The sequence below is a fragment of the Phymastichus coffea genome, unplaced genomic scaffold (assembly GCF_024137745.1).
Source record: "Phymastichus coffea isolate CEN01 unplaced genomic scaffold, Cenicafe_Pcof_1.1 PCOF00003, whole genome shotgun sequence".
Classification (NCBI taxonomy): Eukaryota; Metazoa; Arthropoda; class Insecta; order Hymenoptera; family Eulophidae; genus Phymastichus; species Phymastichus coffea.
Window position 1 is genome coordinate 9575833 of NW_026706814.1, and position 23511 is coordinate 9599343.

General features: G+C 36.6%; 1 protein-coding gene across 4 annotated transcripts in view; it reads left to right on the plus strand.

Moving 5' to 3' along the window:
- The window catches only part of LOC131663944 (nuclear pore complex protein Nup160 homolog), a 291910-nt gene that overhangs the window by 129458 nt on the left and 138941 nt on the right, over positions 1 to 23511 (plus strand). For all 4 annotated transcript variants that reach the window (XM_058934752.1, XM_058934744.1, XM_058934735.1 and 1 more), the window contains one exon: positions 1085 to 1306. In XM_058934752.1, the coding sequence (XP_058790735.1) occupies positions 1085 to 1306 (222 nt within the window). The remainder of the gene's footprint in view (positions 1 to 1084; positions 1307 to 23511) is intronic.

Consider the following 23511-nt stretch of genomic DNA (forward strand, 5'->3'; position numbering starts at 1 on the left):
TAAGCGATGTAGTTCTCGAAAGGCAGGATTCTCGATGCAGCCGGTCTTCCTTCTTGCTGATGGTCGCTATATGGTACTCAACCGCACAAACACTCGTTATGGTCGCGAAGCTTGACTAGCTGGCAATTAATTGCCGGTCAAAACTCTACTGCCCGCGATCTCGCGCCTTCCGCGCTTTCTTATACGCCCCTCCCTACAGGTACTCAAAACGGCCGAGCGCCGCCGGCTACGCACACATGTGCGGCTCATGCCGGCGACACTATTTCTCTCTCTCCTCCTCTGCTCCCCGCTCACGCCTATCCCTCTAACGCCAGGCATCTCCGCCGATCAGGAATCAGACCTGCAACAAAGCCACATCGTGCGTCGATACTCGGTTTTACTCAACCAAGACCGGTGTGGCAGCGGCTCAGGGGAAGGCACGCGGAAGAGAGAGAGAGAGGCGAACAGGGCGATCGAATCCATCGATCGATTCGCCCGTCACAAGCTCAAGGCTACAATTTTTTGTGACTCAAGTGGAATAATATTAATCGATTACCTACAGAATGGAACATCTATCACAGGAGAATATTGTGCCTTATTATTAGACCGATTTGATATCATACTGAAGGAAAAGCGGCTCCATCTGGTGAAAAAAAAAGTTCTTCCACTACGACTGTGAACGAGCTCACACGAATTTTATTGCAACGGCCAACTTATTTGATTTACTCTACGAAATACTTCCTTATCCACCTTTTTCTCCAGATTTGGCTCTTTCTGATTATTTGTTTCTTGACATGAAAATTTGGCTTGTAGGTAAAAGATTTTCATCCAGCAAAGAGGTAAGTGCTGCGACAAATAGGCACTTTGCGGAGTATTATAAAAATTATTTTTTAGAGGGCATAAAAAAGCTTGAGCACCGTTATAATAAATGTATAAAGTTAAAAGAGGACTATGTTGAAAAATAAATTGGAATTATTAAAATAAATAGTGTTTTTTTTATTTAAAGTCATAGACTTATTGAACGACCTTCGTGTATATATATATATATATATATATATATATATATATATATATATATATGTAATATGTATAAATTCTTTTTTAGGGAAACTAACATCCATCGAATTGCTCTTTTAACAACAATAAAAAATCAGACAAATATTGGACAACGTCATAATAGAACCTTTTCTTTATTAGAGATGTTCATACAATATGGGACAAAACAGTATATTTACAAACTTGTGGACCAGATTATTCATAATTCATCAAACTTCCATGTTTGGCATTTTGGATTATTCAATTATACAAATTTCATACTTCAACTAATGTATCCTTTACTAATATTAAATATTGTTCAATTTCTTATGAGGTAGATATATTGGTATAAATGAGCAGCTATGTCTCGTTAAAATATTTTTTATATTTTTATATTTTGAATTTATCGATCAAAAAATACAAAGATTATGGATTATTCCACGTACATTTGTAATTGACTAAAGACTCCTTTCTTGACCTTGCGGAAGATATATCATATTAATAGCCAATAATGATCTCTGATGGATGATTTCACGTAATATACAATAATAACGCTTTTCAAGCGAATATACGTTTTACTTCTCTCTTAATCTCACAGATGTGTGTCATACACAAGCAGTGTATAAACGTATGCGTTTTTAGATTTTGCGACGTAGAATTTATCATTAATAAAAAGTATAAACAATAAGTATATAATTAAAATTTTATTGAGATCTGTATAATTTTCTCCATTTTTAATAGATTAAAAAATATGTTGATCAGTAAGGGAGAAACAGTCCAGTAAATAAATCTACTTCTTATTTTTTATACCAACATTTCATAACCAATTTTGCTAAACTCATCAGGTTTTATTGAATAAAAAAACAAACAAACCCATTTTGCTTAAGTTAAAACAAAAATTACACAGGTACACAAAAAAAAGTGGTCTGTATAAAAAATGTCATACATATATTCCAATTACAAAAAATCTATTTCAGGAGGAAACACTAGTATTTTTATGAGTTTAAAGATCATTAAATCCGAATTTTCAATCCGTTTAGCCTCAGAGGATCTCGGAAACTACAGCAAAGAACGGTGTGAATGTTTTATCAATATATCAAGGAAATGGAACGTCAGTATAAAAGATAATGGGATATGATGGCAGATTTTTGCTGAATTCTTAAAAGGAAAAATGAACCAAAAACACAGAAAAGGAAAAGAAATCTGCTGCATAGATCTTTTAAAGATAATAGGGTCGGTCAAAAAAAAGAAAAGTGTAAATTTAGATATATTTATAGTACCCTCCATTACTTAAATGTTGTTTTGATTATTAAACGTGATTGGGGGAACAATTCTAACGCTGAATTCGGATCCAGCGATCCTTGAAACGTAAGAGAGCAATGTTGCAGACCAGAGTATATAAAATATCTTTCCCGTTTATTTGATTTCAAGCTGACCTTAATCTATATCTATTAATAGAATCAAGCGAACCTTGGATTTGAATTCAGCGGCCCTAAAAACCATAGAAAATACTAATCATTCCTTTTTAAACGACTTTTTTCCACTTGTCCTTGAATGCCCTTAAATCTGACGTGCTGGGGTTAAACAAATTGCAAAATGTGTACACCTATGAATCGCTGCCTAATTCGACTTGCGTCGCCATCTCACGCGTCGGACTTAGGGCAGGGATTGGCCCGTCAGTCGACCTTGCCAATTTCTCCTTCAGAGATAAAAAGAAGCCAGCTTCTGTAGACCTGGAAGACTCTTCTTTGTCTTCGTCGGTAACCTCAATGATTTCGAAAGAAACGTACTTGTTCTTCTCTTGGCTCTCTTTGTTAATGGTTGCTTGATGCTCCTAGTCTAAAATCCTAGACCATAGCGCAGCGCCGCTAACTCCGTCGCCAATTGGTCAAGCTGCTCGAGGTTGATGTTCAGCATCTCAAATAGAAATTTTCTCGCGATTAGAGGAGGTGTAAAGTGTGCGTGATCGTGTCAAAGGTAGCCGTCTTTTCGGCCTGGCCGAGGTTCTCCGGAGTCGCTGCTAATGATATGCGCTTCAGCCCGCTAGGGGGTTTATCTCTTAGGGGTCGGCATCTCATTGGCCTGGCCGAAGTCCCCCGCGGCTAATGCACACACGAGGTGATCACGCGCGTGATCCATCGGACAAACGCCGTTATTGTTTCCGCGGTCGCCCCAGCTTTCTCCTGGAGTATATGTGGGTTGGGATAGAAAAATAGCTGAATCGACTGATTCGCCTTTGACGATGAGGCGTATGGATTTTCTAAGATGACCACACCCTCGCTTGCGCGGCAGGATGGCGTGTCGTGACGGTTCCTCTTCTGCGGATGGTGGGCGTTTCGGTGGCGCGCCACGCCTGCTCCACGTTTCGATTTTATTCACTCGCACACTCGCTCAGCGTATTGCTCGTCGACTTCGCATTGCTCGGTGGTTAAGATGTAGCGACTTTTCCGCGCGCAGTTTTCTCCTCTTCTAGTCTCGATGAATGATAGAAATGTCTGAGGTCTTTAGCGTGTGTTAATCCTGACAGTTCCTCTTGCTGATTCTCACGTCGATAGGTACTATTCCCTACGACCTTGCAAATTATATATAGGGACCGACGTATGTGCGTACAAGATCGGCGGCTATTTCCTGTGCAGCGTTTGATAATATTCTGTTTTTCTTCAGTACTCAGTCGTCTACTTTGAACTTAGCTGGGCGACGCCTCTAATTGTGTGCGTGTGCGTAGCGGTCGCTTTTCTTGAGCGCGTCCTTCTTTGCCCTTCGGGCAATAATGGAGTTTCCGGTCAAGCGTTCTGTCCAATACGCTTGCGAGTCTACTTCTTACTCGGCGACGGCTTGATCAACCGCCCAACACAGATAGCCTAACGGATTGAACTGTCTCCCAAAGTTCAGTATCGCCAAACTTAGACCAGTCATGCTGTGCACCGCCGTGTTCAGCGCAAATGCGAACTCCGGCAAATACTCGTCCCATTCTTGATGTGTTTTGTGCAATAAAGCATTATTCATGGTCTTCACTATGCGGATTGTCCACTCAGTCGGGTTTGCTTGTAGATGGTAATGCGGCGTAAAGGAATCACTTACACTTGCCGTTTGTAGATAATCGATTACCGTTCTGTTTTTAAAATCGATGCCGTTATCCGATAAGAATGCCACTGGTGTGCCAAACCGCATGACTATGCACTATTGCAATGCCTCCTTGATCTCCTTGGCATTTGCCTGTCGTAGAGGCACGCACTCTATCCAGCGAGTAAACAAGTCGACCAACATGAAGACTGCGAGAAAACGACCATGCGATGTTACCCACTACCACCTGCCACATTCTTTTAATCACCCGCGACTTTATCAAACCAAACGAAGGTTTCTGCTCCGCTTTGCATTGCTGGCACACGACGCAACCCTTGACGTAATCTCTTACGTTAGAATACATTGCGGGCCAATAATAGGCGCGGTTAACTCGCACGAAAGTCTTTTAACGACTTGGGTGACCTGCTGTAGTGACGTCGTAGCATTCCCGGAAAATCTTTGCCCTATTTTTTTGGAAAAAGCGAGCTTCCACGCGTCTTCGTCCTCGATGATTCCAACCAGATCGTCGTCTGGGCGATAAGTGTACAGCGTGCTATCGATGATTACTTGTTTACTTCTTGAACCTTCTCAGAGTACCATGCATCGGTGGTGTCCGTTCTTTACGCGAATGAGCGCAACGTGACAACCGCAAGCTCATCGACGCTGTACAAAACTTTTCGGCTGGCTTTCCTTCCCCTTCGAACGCTCTTTAGAGTGCGTCGAGCAGTTGGTTCTGAGCTCCGCTTCGATACACTACTTTGAAGGTATATCCTTGGAGGGTCAACGCCCATGGAGTGAGACAGACAGTCGGGTTCCTGAAGCTCATGAGCCACCTTAGGCTATAGTGGTTCGTAACCACTGTAAATTCTTAATCCTTTACTTACTTGCAAAACTTGTGAATGTTCCAGATCACTGCAAGAGCCTTCCTCTCAACCATCAAATAATTGTACTCGGCCGAATTCAACACGCGATCTGTATAATTGATGACACTCAGTTGTCCCCCTACCCGTTGCATCAGTACTGCTCTTATGCCTGTCGCCCTCGCGTCTATCTCGAGTTTGTATTTGCCTTCGGAGTCCGGGGGATAGAGGCAGAGTGCTGACGTCAATAATTCTTTTATCTTTTTGAAAGCGAATTCTTGAGCATGACCCTAAATATATTCCTGTTATTTTTGCGTCAGCATCGTAAGGGGTTCAGCGACCGAGGCCAGGTTCGAAAGAAATCATCGGTACCACGATGCCATCCCAAGAAACCTCCGTAATTTACTCAAGTTTTTCGGTCAAAAGTACTCTACTAAGGTCCGGATTCGCTCGAGATCGGGCCCTCGTGATCGACGATCAAACCCAGATATCGGACGTAGAATCTACAAAACTCACATTTATCCGGGTTTATCGTAAGGTCCGCCTCGCGAATGTGAGACAGTACAAGCTCTAACTTCTCAACGTGTTCCTTGAAGCTCGATGAGATCACGAAGATGTTGAGATAGGCGAACGCGAACGGGCTGAGCTCTACTCCTGTCACGCTGTCGATAAAGCGCTGGAATATTGCGCCGACGTACGCTAGCCCGAAGGACATGCGTACGAACTGGAAGTGACCCAACTGTGGCATGGTAAATGCCGTTAATGCTTACGCTGTCGGAACCAGTTTGATTTGATGATATATGTTGCTCAAATCAATGCTCAATATGTATTTGACGTCGCGTAGCCTTAAAAGGATATCTTGCATGTAGGGGAGGGGGTATGCATTCGGCTCAATGACCTTGTTTAGCGTGCGAAAGTCGATACATAAACGGTAAGTGCCATCCTTTTTCCGCACCTTTACCACGGAGTTGGACCAGCCACTGTTCGCTGGCTCGATTATGCCGTTCAGTATTCGTTTGACAACGGCTGTCATCTCTTGTTCAACCTTGTTCGAAACGGGATTAAAACATTGCTTGATGGGACGCGCAGAACCGACGTCGATTAGATGTTCAATGCCGTGTGCGAAACCTATTCCCCTCCCACTCCACTAACTTAGCAGTCCACCGTGGCATTTAGCTCCTGTCTTTGTATGTTGCTTGCCTCTACGATGCCAGCCGCAGTCAATCTCGACCTAGCACATCGAGGCTTGCCATTTGTAGGCGGACTAGCTGCTGCGATTTTTTTTAAAGAAATAAATAATAATTTTTTTATAAAGAATAGCATGTCGTCGTCAGAGTCTAAAACAGCGCGAGCTGCTTAATAAAATTAACGGCGAGGATCTACTCATCGATTAATGTTAGCACTATCGTCACCCATGGTGTGTTTAGTTAAAACTAAATGAAAAATGACTGTACCTCAAATTTTATTGCTGATCCTGTATCCTGGCTCTATATGGATATGTTTTATAAAGCGACTAAAGTTGTAGAGATGGCATTTTTTTAATGACCTCAAATCGATTTTTGACAATTTTTTCATTTTACTTATTAATAATCATAATAATACGACGTAATTAGTTAGGTTGACAATTATAACTCATTTATAAACTATAATAAACCTGTTTAAATATTATCTTAACGATTACAGAACTTCAAATTCAACATAACTTTTATATATATATATTGTAACGGGGTGGGTACCGTTTAATTATTTTTATTCGGACGATCGCGTAAATAGATGCGCGTAATCACCTATATCAAATACGAAAGTCGGAGAACAAGAGGGAACGGGTGTCAGTCAACCAACAAATCTACAGGAGTGGAATCAATACGGAATAAACACGTCGAAAGCACTGGTTAATATCATGAACGAAAATTCTTTATTGTCCTCTCTGAATGCTACACTAGAATTGGCCCTCGTGTTTATGTTTACGGTTGCGCTCGCACGACGACAACATACAGCGTCGGATCGCTCGCCGCTTTCTGTTAGCAGAGCTATTACATGCACGCTTCGCTTCGAGTACGAAAAATTAGTTATCACGCATGCAATCGCGGTCGCGGGATTAAGCTGGCCAGCTTACCTTTATTCTGCAGACGCATGAAGACGAAAGGAACAATTTGCACTGCGGGAAAGTCTGTCTGTTCTTTTTGTCGCGGATCGCGAATTCGCGCGCACGTGGTTTCACCCTCGATGGCGAAACCTCACACACACACTCGTGATGTCGCAGGTAACAATGCTCTTTAGCTGGCTCAGGTCTACACGCCGCGTAGCTCGATGACAATTATCCTGGGCTCTGGGACACGTATATGGGCAATTAGTTCAAGAGTCTCGACTTTTGTGGCTTCCGCACCGGTAGCTGGTTTTCCGCTGGTTCGTTTTCAATCGCGCGCGTTCCGTCTGCTCGCGTGCCGAATTCCGTCGTTACATTTTTCGCCTACCGGTAAGTGCTGCCCCCGCAGCCAGCGACTAGGTTAGGCAATTAGCGCTAATTTGACCTTTACCGTCACAATGTGTGTGTGTGTGTGTGTGTGTGTGTGTGTGTGTGTGTGTGTGTGTGTGTGTGTGTGTGTGTGTGTGTGTGTGTGTGTGTGTGTGTGTGTGTGTGTGTGTGTGTGTGTGTGTGTGTGTGTGTGTGTGTGTGTGTGTGTGTGTGTGTGTGTGTGTGTGTGTGTGTGTGTGTGTGTGTGTGTGTGTGTGTGTGTGTGTGTGTGTGTGTGTGTGTGTAATTATGAAGTCAAATCAAACTTATGAAAATATTTTTTCACAAGTGCAAAGTATTGTATACCAGCGTGGCCCTCAAAAGCTTATCAAAGTAATTGGCATTATTTTTAGATATTTTATAATTATTCCAAGTTGCTTTGAGTCGCAATGAACAGCTTCCATCGCCTGCTCAGAATAGTATTCAAGACCTAAAATAATAATAGTGATAGAGCTAGGATAATAAAAATAAAATAATAATATCAATAGCAGTAGTAATATCAATATACCTTGCTGACTTAATTCGCAAAATTCTTCAAAATATTCAAATATAATGTCAATCTTCAACGTTATTGATATTTCTCATCCTAGAAAACTTAATTTGAAACTTTCTAGAATCTCTTTAAATTTGATTTAAATTTAAATCTAATGTAAAAGAACTAACAACTTTTTTTAGTTTTCTCAATACTTCAACATTTTTACAGATGTCTAAGCACTTGATTGAATCCAAATTTTAAATGAATTTAATAGTTTATTACAGTCATTTCCCACGAAGACATAGTTTCCATAAGTACAAGCTCTAGATACATTACATTTATTAGCCCATGCCAAAGCAACGTTTTTAAATTCCGCTGACGTTTTATCAAAAATTAAATTCACTGCTCCCAATAAAAGATGCAATTGAGGAGGTGGTATGAAATATAGAATTTTCTTATCCACGAGTGCTAGCAATGGTGAATTCACGCAGCTTTTGAAGTTTTTAGCATTTTTTCTTAAACAGTTTTTCGATGACAACTATTTTTTGTAATTTTTTTCAAACTGAATTACAGTTCTTGAATCGCCAACTAAGCAATTAGCTAAGCAAGCTCCGTAATAGGGGTATGAATAATTAAGTAGTTGCACTTGACATTAAGCCACAAACCATATTAAGAATTTTCAAGTCAGATTCAAAAGTAGCACCATTCTTTAGATGGAGATTCACAATCAACTTTTTATAAATAAGTTGTGAAATATTTATATAATTGTCTTAAGCACCAGAAGCTATATAAATAATAAAAAGTTTTATAATACCACCTTCAGAAAATTTTTTATTATAATTTTTCTTCTTCTTGAATTCTTGTACATCTAAAACACCTGACACATTTATTAATGAGAAAAACATGCAAAATTTCAAATATCCACTGCTTCCATCAATACCAAATTTTATGTGTATTTCATTAGGATCACTTCGTTTGGTCATAAAATCGATAAAACCCTGTAAGATTTTGCAAATCACGACTTTTCCTGCTCCATCAATTTTGACATTCTGCTTTTCTTATACAAAATTTAGATCACATACTTCAAAAAATTCATCAAATAAATAGGTTTTTTCCTTAGTTTTTTTCTAACATTTTTTTCAAGTTTTATCGAGCCATTGCTCTCTGAACCAATTGCAGCTGTTATTCCTTGTAATTTTCTATCATTCAAATTCAAGTACGAAGATCAATAAAAGTGTGGTTATGGCGGCAGCGAGCAGGAAGGAGGAGACGAGTAATGGAGAGTAAGAGTGGACAAAGCGGGGCCGGGGCAGACCAAAGAAAGAAGAAAACGAGAAAAAGGAAAACAGTGGGGAAAAGGATATAAGAAAGTTCATACAAAGGGAGAAAGATAGTAAGGAAATAGATTTTGAAAAAGTGTTAAATTAGTGCATACACCATCAAGGACGCCAGATGAAAGGTCATACGGTAGCGTAGGGAAAAATCACAGTGAAATAATTGAGCAGGCAGAGAAAATAAAGGTCGATAATGACGAGGTAGGTAAGGAAAACGAACAAGATGAGGTGGGGAAGAAGAATGATGGGAAGGGAAGGCGAGGAGAGAATTCGGTGAAAGACAAAAGTGAGAAAATACGGAAGAAACAGGAGATAAAAGACGCACAGGAGCTAAATGGTAATAAGGGTGAGGCCGATAAGGAAAAAATTGAAGCAAGGAGAATAGAAGACCGAGGGACAGATGTAAACTCAGACAGGACAGAGGGACAGATGTAAACGGACACAAGCAAGGATGAGAGAAGCAGAGTAGGAGAGAAATTGAAGAAACTACAGGATAGAATGGGGGAGATGGAAGAGCAAAGAAGAATTGATGCACAAGCAGTAGAAATGGCTAAAGAAACGATAAGACTGGCAGTGGAGAAAGTTGGATAGAAAAATGTCGGAATTGGTAAACCAAATGGAAGAAAAGAAGAGAGAATAAAAAGAGAGGTTGAAGGAGGAAATAGAAAAAATAGTTAGATGTGGCAAGTGTAGGAAGAGGAAGGAAAGCAGGCGAACGAGAGCGCAGAAAACAAGAGCAGCGAAAGGCAAGAAGAGGATGCGGCACAATGAGACGACGAAGAGCAACAAGTAAACGAGAACAAGAACGGCGTGGATGGAGAGAGAAAGCTAGAAGAGAATAAGCCAGACGCGATGAAAAAATCGGAATACGAGTTTGAGATGAAAAAGAGAAGAGATAGGAAGAATAATGTGTTTATTAGAGGAGTGAGGACATCGGGAAGAAGATGGAAGGAAGAAGCAGAAGAAATAATAATGGGAACTACAAGAAGGCAGTTCGAAATAAGAAGGATCCGGCTGTTGAGAGGAGGACTACTTTTGACCTTTGAAAACTTTGGAAAAAAATTGTGTTTATAGAGCAGGCGGAAATTTTTGAAAAAATAGGAATAAGTGAACAGCAAGATAGAACATGCAGAGAATTGAAAGTGCAAAAATGGATTAAGATGGTAGCAGATCAAGAAAGGAAAAAACAAAAACAAGTGCAGCTGGACTACCAAAATATAAAAATCAACGGAAGAATGAGCTTATGGGATGAAAGAAGAGGGGATCTTGTAGAGGCAAAAGATAGATTGTTTTTTCAAGGCAGAAGATAAGAAAAGGAACAGCAGTAACGGAGAGGGATACCACGGCGGGCAATCACGGAACAGTTCTACGACAGGTTTCAGAACGAGTGAAGAAGCAGCAATCGAGGAAGGGGAAAACAGAAGCTTGGAGATTCAGGAAGATGACAAAACAACGGAGGGGACAACGAGAGAAGCAACGACGAGCGGAAAGATCTGCGAACAACGAGAGGGGTAGGTTATAAATGCGTATCATGGAATGTAGCGGGGAGTAAAAATATATTAAAATGCAAAGATTTTTTAAACAAGTTTGACATTATCTTATTACAGGAGACGTGGGTAGAAAAAAGTAAAAAAATTAATTTAATTAAAACATTGAACAAAAAATATAGGTGGGCAATGAAAGCGACGATCAAAGTGAAAACGAGGGGTGGGCAAGTGGGGGGGGGGGGTTATGGTAGGGATTAAGAGAGAGATAGGTAAAAACACGGAGATAGAAGAATTGGGAATATGGAATAGTAATAAGGAATATATGGATGGAGAAAGAATAAATTGATGTTATAACGATTTATAACAACGCGAAAACGAGCAGAATGGTCAGCAAATTGAAAGGGGTAATAGAGATGAGTTTAGTTAAAGGGAAGAAATTTATTATAGCAGGGGATATCAATGTAAGGGTGGGAAGCGAACAGATAAGTAAGGGTAGAAAGAGGAATTCGGAGGATAAAAAAACGACGTGGGAGGGAATAAAACTGATAGAAATACGTAACATACTGTCTTGATTCCCTTACAGTTTTCTTAAATGATAAATTTTGTAATAATTGAAAGAAGGGAAATAGTGAGAGATGGGTATTCACTTAATTTTAATTATATTTAGCAACGTTTCGTCAGCACATTTGCTGACCTCTTCAGGCTTTATTAACAGAAAAACAACAAATTATTAACAATAAAGTTGCAAATGTAATTTTAAAGGCATATAATTGTATGTATATGTGTGTACCTGATTTTTCTCAAAGTCAAATTATTATAGGCTATAAACGAATAGTTCGTAGCCAATCACGTTACAATATAGTAAGAAATCAAGTATTTCAACACACATATATATATATATATATTACTCATCTATCATCCCTTCCTCATCGATTTTAATAAAGGCTTATAAATATGACTAAGATATTGTATATCCTCTTTTCTATTTAAAGTGTTTTTATGTAAGCCGATGTGCAACATTTCGGATATTCTGCGTTTCTTGTAATTCTTTTCATAATCTAATATTTTAGCTTTGTCCCAGTCAAATTCGTGTGAGAGAGTTCTTCTATGTGTAGCTACTACTGTATCTGAGTCAATGTTTTTTGTGTTCATTTAATCTCATTTTTAAGGATCGCTTACTTTCACCTATGTAGACAACTGAACACTGTTTGCAGTTAACAACGTAGACAATATAAGTGTTGTCTAATAAATTAGATTTGTCTTTTCCTAAGCGTATGAACTCTTGTAATGGTTTCTGTAATAACGAGACTGGAGTAATGTCATGTTTTTTCAACATCGAAGAACATTTTTTAAAGATGTTGCAATTATTTGGAATAGCGACTGTAGGTAGTTTTTGATTTATTATAATTCAATAATTTGATGTTTTTCTGTTAATAAAGCCTAAAGAGGTCAGCAAATGTGCTGACGAAACGTTGCTGAATATAATTAAAATTAAGTGAATTTCCATCTCTCACTATTTCCCTTCTTTCTATTTTTACAAAATTTATCATTTAAGAAAACTGATAGAAAGCCTGAAGTACTGTAACGCGGAAATAAAAAACGGATGTATCAACGGAGACGAAAGGGGGAGATATACTTTAATTGGGGATGCGGGCTCATCGGTCCTCGATTTGGTAATAGAAGGAGGAATTGGGTTGACAAAGATAGTGACGGGGATAGAAATAGTAACACGAATAGAATCTGACCACTTACCAGTAATTTTCGAGTTCGGGAAAAGTGAAAAAAGAGAAAAGGAAGGGGAAGGAGAGGCTAAGGAAAGACTTATATGGAGGAAAGAAAATGTAGAAGAATATGAGGTTTTGATGGGAGAAAAATGGAGGATAGAAGAACTGAGGTACAAATCACTGTAGGATAAATGGAATAATTTGGTAATGAAAATAAAAGTAACATCTGAAAAATTGAAAATGAAATGTAGCGGAAGGGGGGGGGGGTCGAGTAGAATCAAAGGTAGAGAGATAAGGATGCAAAAAAAGAGAGTATGGGAAGAATTGAATATATGGAGAGCAAACAGAACGGTGGTGAAGAAAGAGTTTTTGAAAATAGAGAAAAACAAATGAAAAGAGATGATAGCGAGAAAGGTAAGAAAAGTAAACAAAAAAAAATCGAAGTCATGGCAACGAGCATGATGGACTTCTGGAGGATAGTAAATAAAGAAAAAAAGAGAAGCAGAAAGGGTGAAACAATTAAAAGAGAAGAGTGGGCCGAACACTTTAAGAATTTACTATGCGCAATAGGGGGAGGGAGGAGGAACCCGAATAAGGAGGGAAACATGAACGGGGGGGGGGGGCGAGAAGGAGAGGGGAAACGCGAATCAAGTGAGAAAAGCGAACGAGGGTACAGAAGAGGGGAAGGTTGAGAACATGTAAAAATTTAGAGATGCCTTGAAACAAATGAAAACCGGAAAAGCAGCAGATCAGGACAGACTCTCCATTGAATTCATAAAGGGACTACCGGATATTTGGATAAAAACAATAATAGAAATTTTCAATGAATTATGGAACAGGAGCGAGATTTTAGGTGAATGGGAAATAGCACGAATTTACCTAATATTTTAAAGTGGTGAGAAGGAGGAAACTAGAAATTATAGGAGATATCGCTGCTAAACGTGAGCTATAAATTAATGGCGAAAATAATGGCCGGAAGAATCAGTGAATGGGCAGAGAGCAATAAGGCATATAGGGAAATTCAAGCAGGATTCAGAGGGAAAAGAGGGACGAGAGAGCGCATTTTTGTATTGAATTCGATTATAGGCAATAAGCTAAAAAGGAAAGGAGAGAAATTGTATTTAGGATTCATTAATTTCAAAAATGCGTTTGACAGAATAAACAGGGATGAAATGTTGAAAAAATTACAAAAAAAAGGGATAAAAGGGAAAATGCTGCAGATGATAAAAACAATTTACAAATCAATAAGGAATGAGGTAATATCTTCTGAGGAGCTATCAAAGAGTTACGAGACGCACCAGGGTAAGGCAGGGGTGCCCATTGAGCCCTAACCTATTCTGTTTGCTCATAGACGATATCGAAGATATTTGGGAAAAGAAAGAAATAGGAGAAACGATAGTAGGAGGGAAAAAATTCTATTGTTTAAAGTTCGCGGACGATATTGTAATTGTGGCGGATAATGAAGAAGGAATGAGAGAAATGTTGAAAGAAACAGAGATTTACAGTGATGAGATAGGAATGGAAGTCAATACAGAGAAAACTAAGGTAATGATTTGTTGTGAAATAAAAATAGGTAAAGAGAGGTAAAAGGTCTTCACATACAAAGGCAGAAAAGCGGAGGTAGTTAGAGAAATTCAAATACTTGGGGTACTGATTTACTCAAAAAAATGTGAATACGGCACATATAAATTAAATAAAAGAGAAAGCAAGTAGGGCAATCAATGCGGTGTGGGGTATTTTAAAAAGGGCAAAAATGGAAAATCTAAGGAAAAGGCTATATCTTCTGGACAGTATAATAGAATCGGGATGTTTATATGAGGTAGAGATTTGGTGGTGGCAGAAATGGGAAAATCTTGAGAAGGTACAAAGGAAATTTATAAAAATGGCCATGGGATTAAATAGTAACATTCCAAATTATATAGTTGCCATGGAAGTAGGTAGGGCGTCGATGGAGTTGCAGACATCTTGGAGAGCAATGGAGTATTTGGTTGAGATAGAAAAAATGGAATAAGGGAGATGGCTAAAAATTTGTTTGAGAAAGAAAGTGAGGAGCATACTAAATAAGAATCCAATGAAATGGGGAAAAGAGGTACTAATGCTATTGGAAGGGATATGGGATGGAAAAATCCTAAAAATGATATGGGGCAAAAAAGAAGTAGAAAAAATAAAAGGCAAAATAGAGAGAGGGATAGAAAGAAAAGCAGAACAAGAACTACAAAGCCTGTGGGGCAAAATAGACGGATCAACATATAGCGAACTTTATAAAAAACTGAAAGAGACGGTGGAGGAAGAAGCTTATTGAAGAGACATAAAAAAGCAATGGGTGAGAATAAGATGTGGGAACGTAGGCAGAGAACGGGCGATAGGGTGTAAAGAAAGTGAGTGCAGATTCTGTGGAAGAAAAGAAGAAATCTTGGAACATATGCTAGAATATAAGAGGGCAAAAGAGGATATAGGGGGTAGATGGGTAAGGGGGTTGAGGAGCAGGAAATTACTGGTAGGGAAAGGGAAAACAACAATAAATTGATTGAAATATTAAAGGAGAGTCCTAATAGAGCAATTTGTAACTATGTATTTATTTTCGAGAAGTTGGCCAAATCAAGAAGAAATAGTGAGCATCCTGAATAAGAGTAGAGGTAATAGGGTAAAGAGCAAATAAGGGAGAGGGGAGGTATTTATGTGCAAATATTTATATTGTTAAAGCGAATTATAAGCGGATTATATTGTAACGAAGCGGTTGCGCGAAGGTATTTTTTAAGCGTTTAGACTTTATGAGATAATGTAGAAGGAAAAAATTTTGTAAAAGGCCGTGAAGGCTATACATGAGCAATAAATACTACTACTACTACTACTACAATTGCAAATTTTGAATACTAGTACGTCGACTCAAATATCATCAATACTCATGAAGTGCCACCTAGATAGTAAACTTTTGTTGGTTATATGAACAAGATTAGTTTTGAAAACGTTATATTTCAGAACTAAGCTATAAAAAAACTATTTATAACATCGAAAAGCCTGCCTTGAAATAGCACCTACGTGCTTGAATATAAACAAAAACCCAAAAAAACGGGTTGTTTGATCGGGTTTTTTGCGTTTTTTGCGTATATAAAATCATTTTGCATAAAGTAGCTATATTTTTTCTTATTGTACTAAAAAGTACAAGCAATAAAAAGCGTGGATAATATAAAAAAAGCTCATCCGAACATAGAGACTCATAGACGTCGAAAATTACTAAAAATTCGAGTTTTTATTAACTTTTAACGCTCTCTGCCGTTATAAAAAGTATTCAATGGTGTTTCTAATTGTTTCGTTCCTCTTAAAATTGTATATTCTAACAAAAAAAAAAAGCGTTTAAAGATACAAAAACTTCATCAGAGAGCCTTGTGTATAGGAAAAAAAGACGAAAAAAATACGATTTTTAATTTTTTTCAGCGCCTTCCATTAATTTTAAAAATCTAGAAAAAAAACACACTTATGAAGTATCCTGGAAAAAAATATATTTTATTTGCCGTTAAATCGATCTTTGTTTTCGAAATATCGAATTTTTGAAATTTCGAACGTCTGTAAAATTTTGAATTTCGTACTAAAAATCATTCGAATAATACTATTTTATAGGGCTTAAAAAATTTTCTAGCTCAAAAATTGAATATCGTCAAAAAACGAAAAATTACGTTTTACGATCTAGGGAGGGGGGGAAATAATGACTTTTAAGTTTTGAAAATGAATTGCTAAAGGTCATTTTTGATGAGGAACAAGGCGGTATAATTAATTTCCTGAATGCCGTCAGAGCGGTTTTCACTATCTTATCCGGCTAGACCCTATGCTTTCTAAAATTGTTGTTTTGCTATACGTAATATTATTGTTTGATTGTTTTCGTATTCAGCTTATCAAAATACGTGGGTATACCAATTTACATGTCGAAATACCGAATAAATAATTCAACTTTGAAATCACTATTTCTAGGTCAAATATGCCAAATATTCTACTTAAAATTATTACACTAAATTTCCTATATTCAAAACTTACTATTATCACTAAAATCACTCAAAAATACTATGATACTTGAGTGGTTAAAATATTAACCAGTCCCGTCCTTGAAAGGTTAACCCATTAACGCCTGAACGGACGCTCGACGGACGCTTTTTTGAGCGACAGGTTTTATCTGTTCATATGTATGAAAAAAATTTGGGAAAAACATTTTCTTATGTTAAATTTCATCAGTTTTCCGATCTTGTCATTTGTTTTTCGATTAAACGAAATCCCTAATCGTTATAAACAATTTATTGAAAAAAAACATGAAATTTCGAGTCAAATTTTTTTTTGTGTCGCCTGAAAAACATGGAAATCGTTCGCAACGAACCCCGGAAAGTGAATTTCCAGCGTCCATGATGTTTGAACTAAAAGTTGACATGGTTGTATTTGTTTAAATAATTTTTGGAATATCCAAAATGGCGGCTGGAAGAAAAAATTCTGACTTCAAACTTGACGAATTTTTTTCTCAAAATCTATCGATTAAATCAGAAAATTCTTAGGAACAAAAAAGTCTTAAAATCGCTCAAAGAACACGACTAAATTTTTTCAGAATTTTTTTGGAAATTTTTCGAAATTTTATTTTTTTAAATTTAAAAAAAAAACAAAAATTGATTTAAAAATTCTGAAAAAATTTGAGCGTGTTCTTTGAGCGATTTCAAAACTTTTTTGTTCCTGTGAATTTTTTTATTTAATCAATAGTTTTCGAGAAAAAAAAAATTATTTTACAAAATCTTTTTTTGTACGTTTCTTAGCCGGCAAAAGTATGGCCGTTGTCCGACTCTACCCCGAGGAGGTGAACGTTAATCAGAGTCATTTTGTTTTTTTTTTCGTTTTTTTTGTTTTTTTTCGTTCTTTTGTTTTTTTGTTTCGTTTTTTTGTACTTTGTTTGTTTGTTGTTTTTAATTAAAAAAAATTTTTTTTTAAATAACATTTTTAGTTATAAAAACTACATTAAACATTTACTTACGAAAAATAGGAAAACACTTAGAACAGGAGTATACATTACACGTTACACACATTTTTTGAGTTCTTGTACCGCAATTTTTTATGTTTTCACAGTTTCTCTTACTATCAGCAACAATACTTTCATGAATTTTTGCTTTGGCAAGGTAGTTTGCTGCAAGTTCCAAGGAAATCTCTTTAGTTCCTTTCTTAGTGTTATGTAATAAATTATATAATATTGTTGCGTTTGTTATCGATGATTGTATAAAACGGCATAGCATTACCCATGTCCACTTTTTAGCTCTAATACCTGGAAGCAAATTGCTGCAGTGTGCATCGTGAAGATCAACTCCACCCATGTTTCGATTATACAAAGAAAATGCCATTGGAAACGATATGTTAGTTTTATTGTGATTTTTTTTTGAGTAACAACTGATTGATTGTAAGGGAGTAACACCTGCAGCTGTCGAAATAATGGAAACGGGCTTAGAGTCCATAATAGTTATAAAGTTCATACCAGAATTTTTTTCGTGTTTGACAATGTAAGTACCACGTTCAGCTTTTTTCTCTAAATTATTTTTTTCTTTGATTCTGTCCGCTCTTTCGGTGCCCGTCGCCATCAAGCCCAATTTCTTCAGATGAACCAGGAGATCGGGATTACTAAAATAATTATCGAAGTAAAGATAATAATCAACTATTTTTTTTAGGCCGACCGAAGTAAGAAGTTTTTTAATCATAAGCATTACTACACGACTACCTATTGAACACTTACCCAATTTCATTTTGCCTTCCGCAGAAAAAATGTTGGAGCCCTGTCCACAATATATGTCACAGTCAAATAAGAAACCTTCAACGCTACAGATACTCCACATTTTTATCCCAAACCTTTCGGGTTTGTTGGGCATGAATTGTAGAGCAGGTGCCCTCCCATGGAATTTCACCATCATCTCATCAATACTCAATGCTGTGCAAAAAAAACCAAACTGAGCTATGTTTTTTCGAAAAATCTCCAAAACGTTTCTTACTCTCCAAACTTTGTCTTCATTATTAGCATCTTCAAGTTTATTCAGTTTTATATAACGTTTTATTTTTATAAAGTCATCTCTACTTATCGTTGATGCAATTGGTTCACAACGAAGAAGTTGATTAGTGCTCCAATAATCTCTCTCTGATTTTCGACCGTTGACAATAGAAATGATGACTATCCCCAAAAATACTTGTAACACATTCAAAGTTATGTCAAGTCCGTTAGTGCGTGTACTATCCACAATATAAGTTTGCAATTCAAGAGAGAAAAATAATTCAAATAATTGAAGAGCAGACAGTTTTTGCAATTTTGTTCGCGTAGCATCTGAAAGAAGACACTTATTACAAGGCGCATCATACCGTTTTTCACCTAGTATCCATTCATAGTCATGATTTGGCTCGAGTTTCTTTTGGTTATCACCATACTCATTGAGAATCTGACTATAACTCTGTTTTGGAACTTGCCCAGCACTATCTACAAAAAAATCCAGCTCTGAATCCGATTCGCTATCTGAACTTCCCGAATCATTAGAAGGTAGAAAAATAGATCGGGATGTTCCATCTTCCAGTTCTTCTATTTCAAACACTTCATCACAATTTTGTTTTGGTCTTTTTGATCTTGATGAAGGTGACATACTTTTGCACTTGATAATGATGATAAAAAATTAATATACTTACCGTTTCAGAAAAAAAAAATTGAATAGAAGATAAACAAAAGTGTTCTACAACAATTACGTATCGCAATAATTATGATTGCAGATTTATGACCTATGCATTTACAATGTTATTCTTTTGCAAATTATTTTAGAAATAAATGAAAAAATTTACCTTATAATATGTAGGGATCTGACATAATGCGGGTGTCATACATTTATTATCGGAAATAAAAATTTTTTCACTCATATGAAAATCATTTCAATTATACTGTTAGAACCAGTGAATCAATAATTATTCATGTTATATCAATAACGTATTCATGTTTTTATATTACCTAACGGATAACATATTTTAGGACTCTTGAAATCTAGAAAATTACTTTCCGGGGTTTATTCGAAGGATTTCGCTATTTCACAGTTGACACCAAATAAAGTAATTCAAAATTTATGAAAAATAATTTTTTACTCGAAAACTATTGATTAAATCAAAAAATTCGCAAGAAAAAAAAAAGTTGAAATTGCTCAAAGAACACGCTCAAATTTTTTCAGAATTTTTAAATCAATTTTTGTATCTTTTTTAAATTTTAAAAAATAAAATTTCGAAAAATTTCCAAAAAAATTCTGAAAAAATTTAGTCGTGTTCTTTGAGCGATTTTAAGACTTTTTTGTTCTTAAGAATTTTCTGATTTAATCGATAGATTTCGAGAAAAAAATTCGTCAAGTTTGAAGTCAGAATTTTTTCTTCCAGCCGCCATTTTGGATATTCCAAAAATTATTTAAACAAATACAACCATGTCAACTTTTAGTTCAAACATCATGGACGCTGGAAATTCATTTTCCGGGGTTCGTTGCGAACGATTTCCATGTTTTTCAGGCGACACAAAAAAAAATTTGACTCGAAATTTCATGTTTCTTTTCAATAAATTGTTTATAACGATTAGGGATTTCGTTTAATCGAAAAACAAATGACAGGATCGGAAAGCTGATGAAATTTAACATAAGAAAATGTTTTTCCCAAATTTTTTTCATACCTATAAACAGATAAAACCTGTCGCTCAAAAAAGCGTCCGTCGAGCGTCCGTTCAGGCGTTAATGGGTTAAACTTTCACATCCAAATACTAACTGTATGAAATTATTACAGAATGTAGAAATTTGATAAGAATGTAATGTTTTAGATTTTTTCTGTTTATAGCAACTATATTGTTGTTTTAAAAAGTAAATAAATTTTTTATATGTTTCCATATCCACGTTGCCATATGCATTTATAGTAGATTTTAATATTTGGATCATATTGTTGTAGATTGTATTTTATTCGACAAGTCTTTGAAATAAACTATAGATAATTTCTCTGGAAAAGAAGAAGTCTTTTGTTCCTTACACCATGACTTGAATTCATTGTAAACAGCAGCATACCCACGTTTTTTATTTTTGTATTATGAATTTGAATGAAATCGTTTGAGCTTTTTCAATATTATCTTTTGGAATTTAGTCGGAGTCTTATTTAAAATTATTGATATTCGAAAAGAAAACCAGAGTGCTGCTCTGTTGAATGCAAATTTATTCATGTTTCGTCTATGCTATGAAGGTGGGTCAATAAGTCTTTAGAAAATCCAAGAGATGGAGCGCAAGGTATCATAACTTATGTTGCTACAGTCTTATTATATGAGCACCATTGTAATACTGCTTGTTTGGCGCGTGCCGCTTTTCCTCTTCCACTTCGCACGTACATTTTTCTCCTTGGTGATCCCGAAGATTCGGCCATTTTAACTCTTACATATGTAATTTCTATTCTCTCTCTCTCTCTCTCTCTCACTCTCTCTCTCTCTAGCGGTCGCTCTTTAATATATGTGCACGCCTTAACAAATATTCATTTATTACACACTATTAATAATATTATATTTTTTAGAAATTCAGAGTTTTTGTAAATGTTTATTAAAAAACTTATTAAGTACATAGTTCAAAAATAAAATAGAAATAATCTAATTGTGCTGTAATAATAACTACAACTTTCAACTAATTTGGTGACCATTTACTTAAATGGTCTAGCCGGTTAAGATGGTCAAAATTCACCTCAACGATTTTGAAAAAGTTAGTACATTAACTTGTTTGACATGAAAAATAACCAAGATTCCTAAATTTCCCTCAAACCCAAATAGGGCCTTATAAGGCCCAATTTTGTGATTTTCGATTTTTTACGATATCTCAGTCAGTTTTTGAGCTAGGAAATTTTTTTTCAAATTGTAGAGTTTTTCAAGTCCGACAAAAGGGTTTGATTGAAAAAAATTGTAGCGCGAAATTCAATTTTTTATATGCGTTCGAAAGTTTAAAAATTCGGTATTTCAAAGATAGAGCCTAACGCATTTCTGGAAAAAATATATTTCGTATATCATGTATTTGTAGCTGAAATGTCTGAATTTTTTTCAAATTTTTAAGTGGTAGAATGACCTTAAAAAAATAACCTAAAAATATACATTTTTGTTACCTCCAACGGTTCGAAAAAACTTCTTATCTAAAAACCATTTATGCCATAGTCTTCTGTGGAAAAGAACACATCGAAAACAGGTATCACATGTTTAGAAATAAATTAAGCCCATTACTAAATTAACAAATACGATAATCTTATATATCGATCGGCCCCGTCCAGGTGTAGACATTTTCGCCTTTTTTATTCAAAGGTAACCCAAAGTTACTTTCGAACTTGTGATACATGATTTCGATGTGTTTTATCTCGCAGAACAAAATGGTTCTATTTATGTTGTAATATAATCTAACAAGGAAGGTACCCGAGGTGTACCTCACCGATTTGCTTGAAATTGTGATATGTTGTAGAACATCAAAAAATATTCGACGCGTATTTTTTTATACGTGCCCATAAGCCTATTTAAGGGGTGAAACCCACCCTTGAAGTTCACCCCTAAAAACAAATTTTTTTTAATTTCTCGAATACAATTCGTAATTTTTTACTGAAACAAAGTGGGTAACACTTGTTATTGAAAAGCACATATTTATGCATTGTTTTTAGTCATCAGACTCGTAACCCCCGTTTTTTATTAATGAAAAACTATATTTGATGACCATTTTTTTCACTATACACATTCCAAAATCTGTTAAATCTTGACAAAATTAATTGTTTTATGCACAATAATCAAAAATAAAGTTGACCTGTTCCGGCATTTTCAAAAAAAAAATCCCTTGAGGGGGTGAGCTACCCCTAACATTTATACTATGTAACGGGGGGAATCTTGCAAAAATGGGAAATTTATTTATAAGCAAACTCCCACGATGCAGAGCAAACCGCCGCTCCGTTAATCACGTATGTAAGTACGTGTATTCGCCTTAACGTCAGCTGACTTAACTTGGTTGTCTTCGATCAAGCAGAGTTGAACTCACCTTAAGTCACATGTATCGTGACACTCGATGAGTTTGAAGTGTGAGCGACTTTACTCCTTCTCCGCTTAATCCCCTAGGCGTAATAGGATTAACACCTAAGCCTATTTCAATTTCTTAAACTATTAGGAAAATCATATGACGAAATCGGCGAATAAGTTAACAAAGTTTATTCATAAAAAATCTATACAGTCTTTGTCGGGCCGAAAGACTGACGCACGCGAATAGGATTTACAATTAAATAATTTTCCGGTGAGAAAGAGAGAGAGAGAAGATACGAAAATTGGCGCGATCTAACGCTCGGCGCGAATACAAATAATTAACGCTATTACGATCGGACAAAATACCGATTGTATTTTGTGACGCGATAATTAAGGGAGGTGCACCTACCCTGCGGTGCAATTACGGAGATCAGCCGTAATTGTTGATGTCAATAGAATGTATCAACTGCCTCCGGTTCTGTTATATCAGCTGCGCTGTCTCGTACCGCCTATCAGCTGCAAATATGCTGCTACCGTGATACTGCAATCTGCCAATCACGTTGTTGCACTCGCGCGCGTAATTATTCTGGATCAAACTATCACTCGGTGAGAAAACAGTGCAAACAAAATTCCGGCGATATCCTCTCGTATCAACAGCTGAGGCGTAACTGCTAATTTGAAAGATCGCGCGCCCCCTCTCTCTCTCAATACTTAGAACTAACGCGCGAAATTCAGAATCGCGAACGGTGCGATTAATTGAATCGACTACCGTTGCAACTATTATATTTCATTATTCCATTACGATATCATGGTGTAAATCTCTTGGATACTATTAAAATTGTTAAGTAGTTGATGTAGTTTGAAATTTTCTGAAATCAGCCCTTACAAATGAATTCATCCCTAAAACTCAATCTCAAGTATTATTTTTTCATTACTTCAAAATACCCTAGGACTATTCAGTGGCGTAAAACGTGTAATAATATTAGTTCACATCCTTGGTATTGAATTAGAA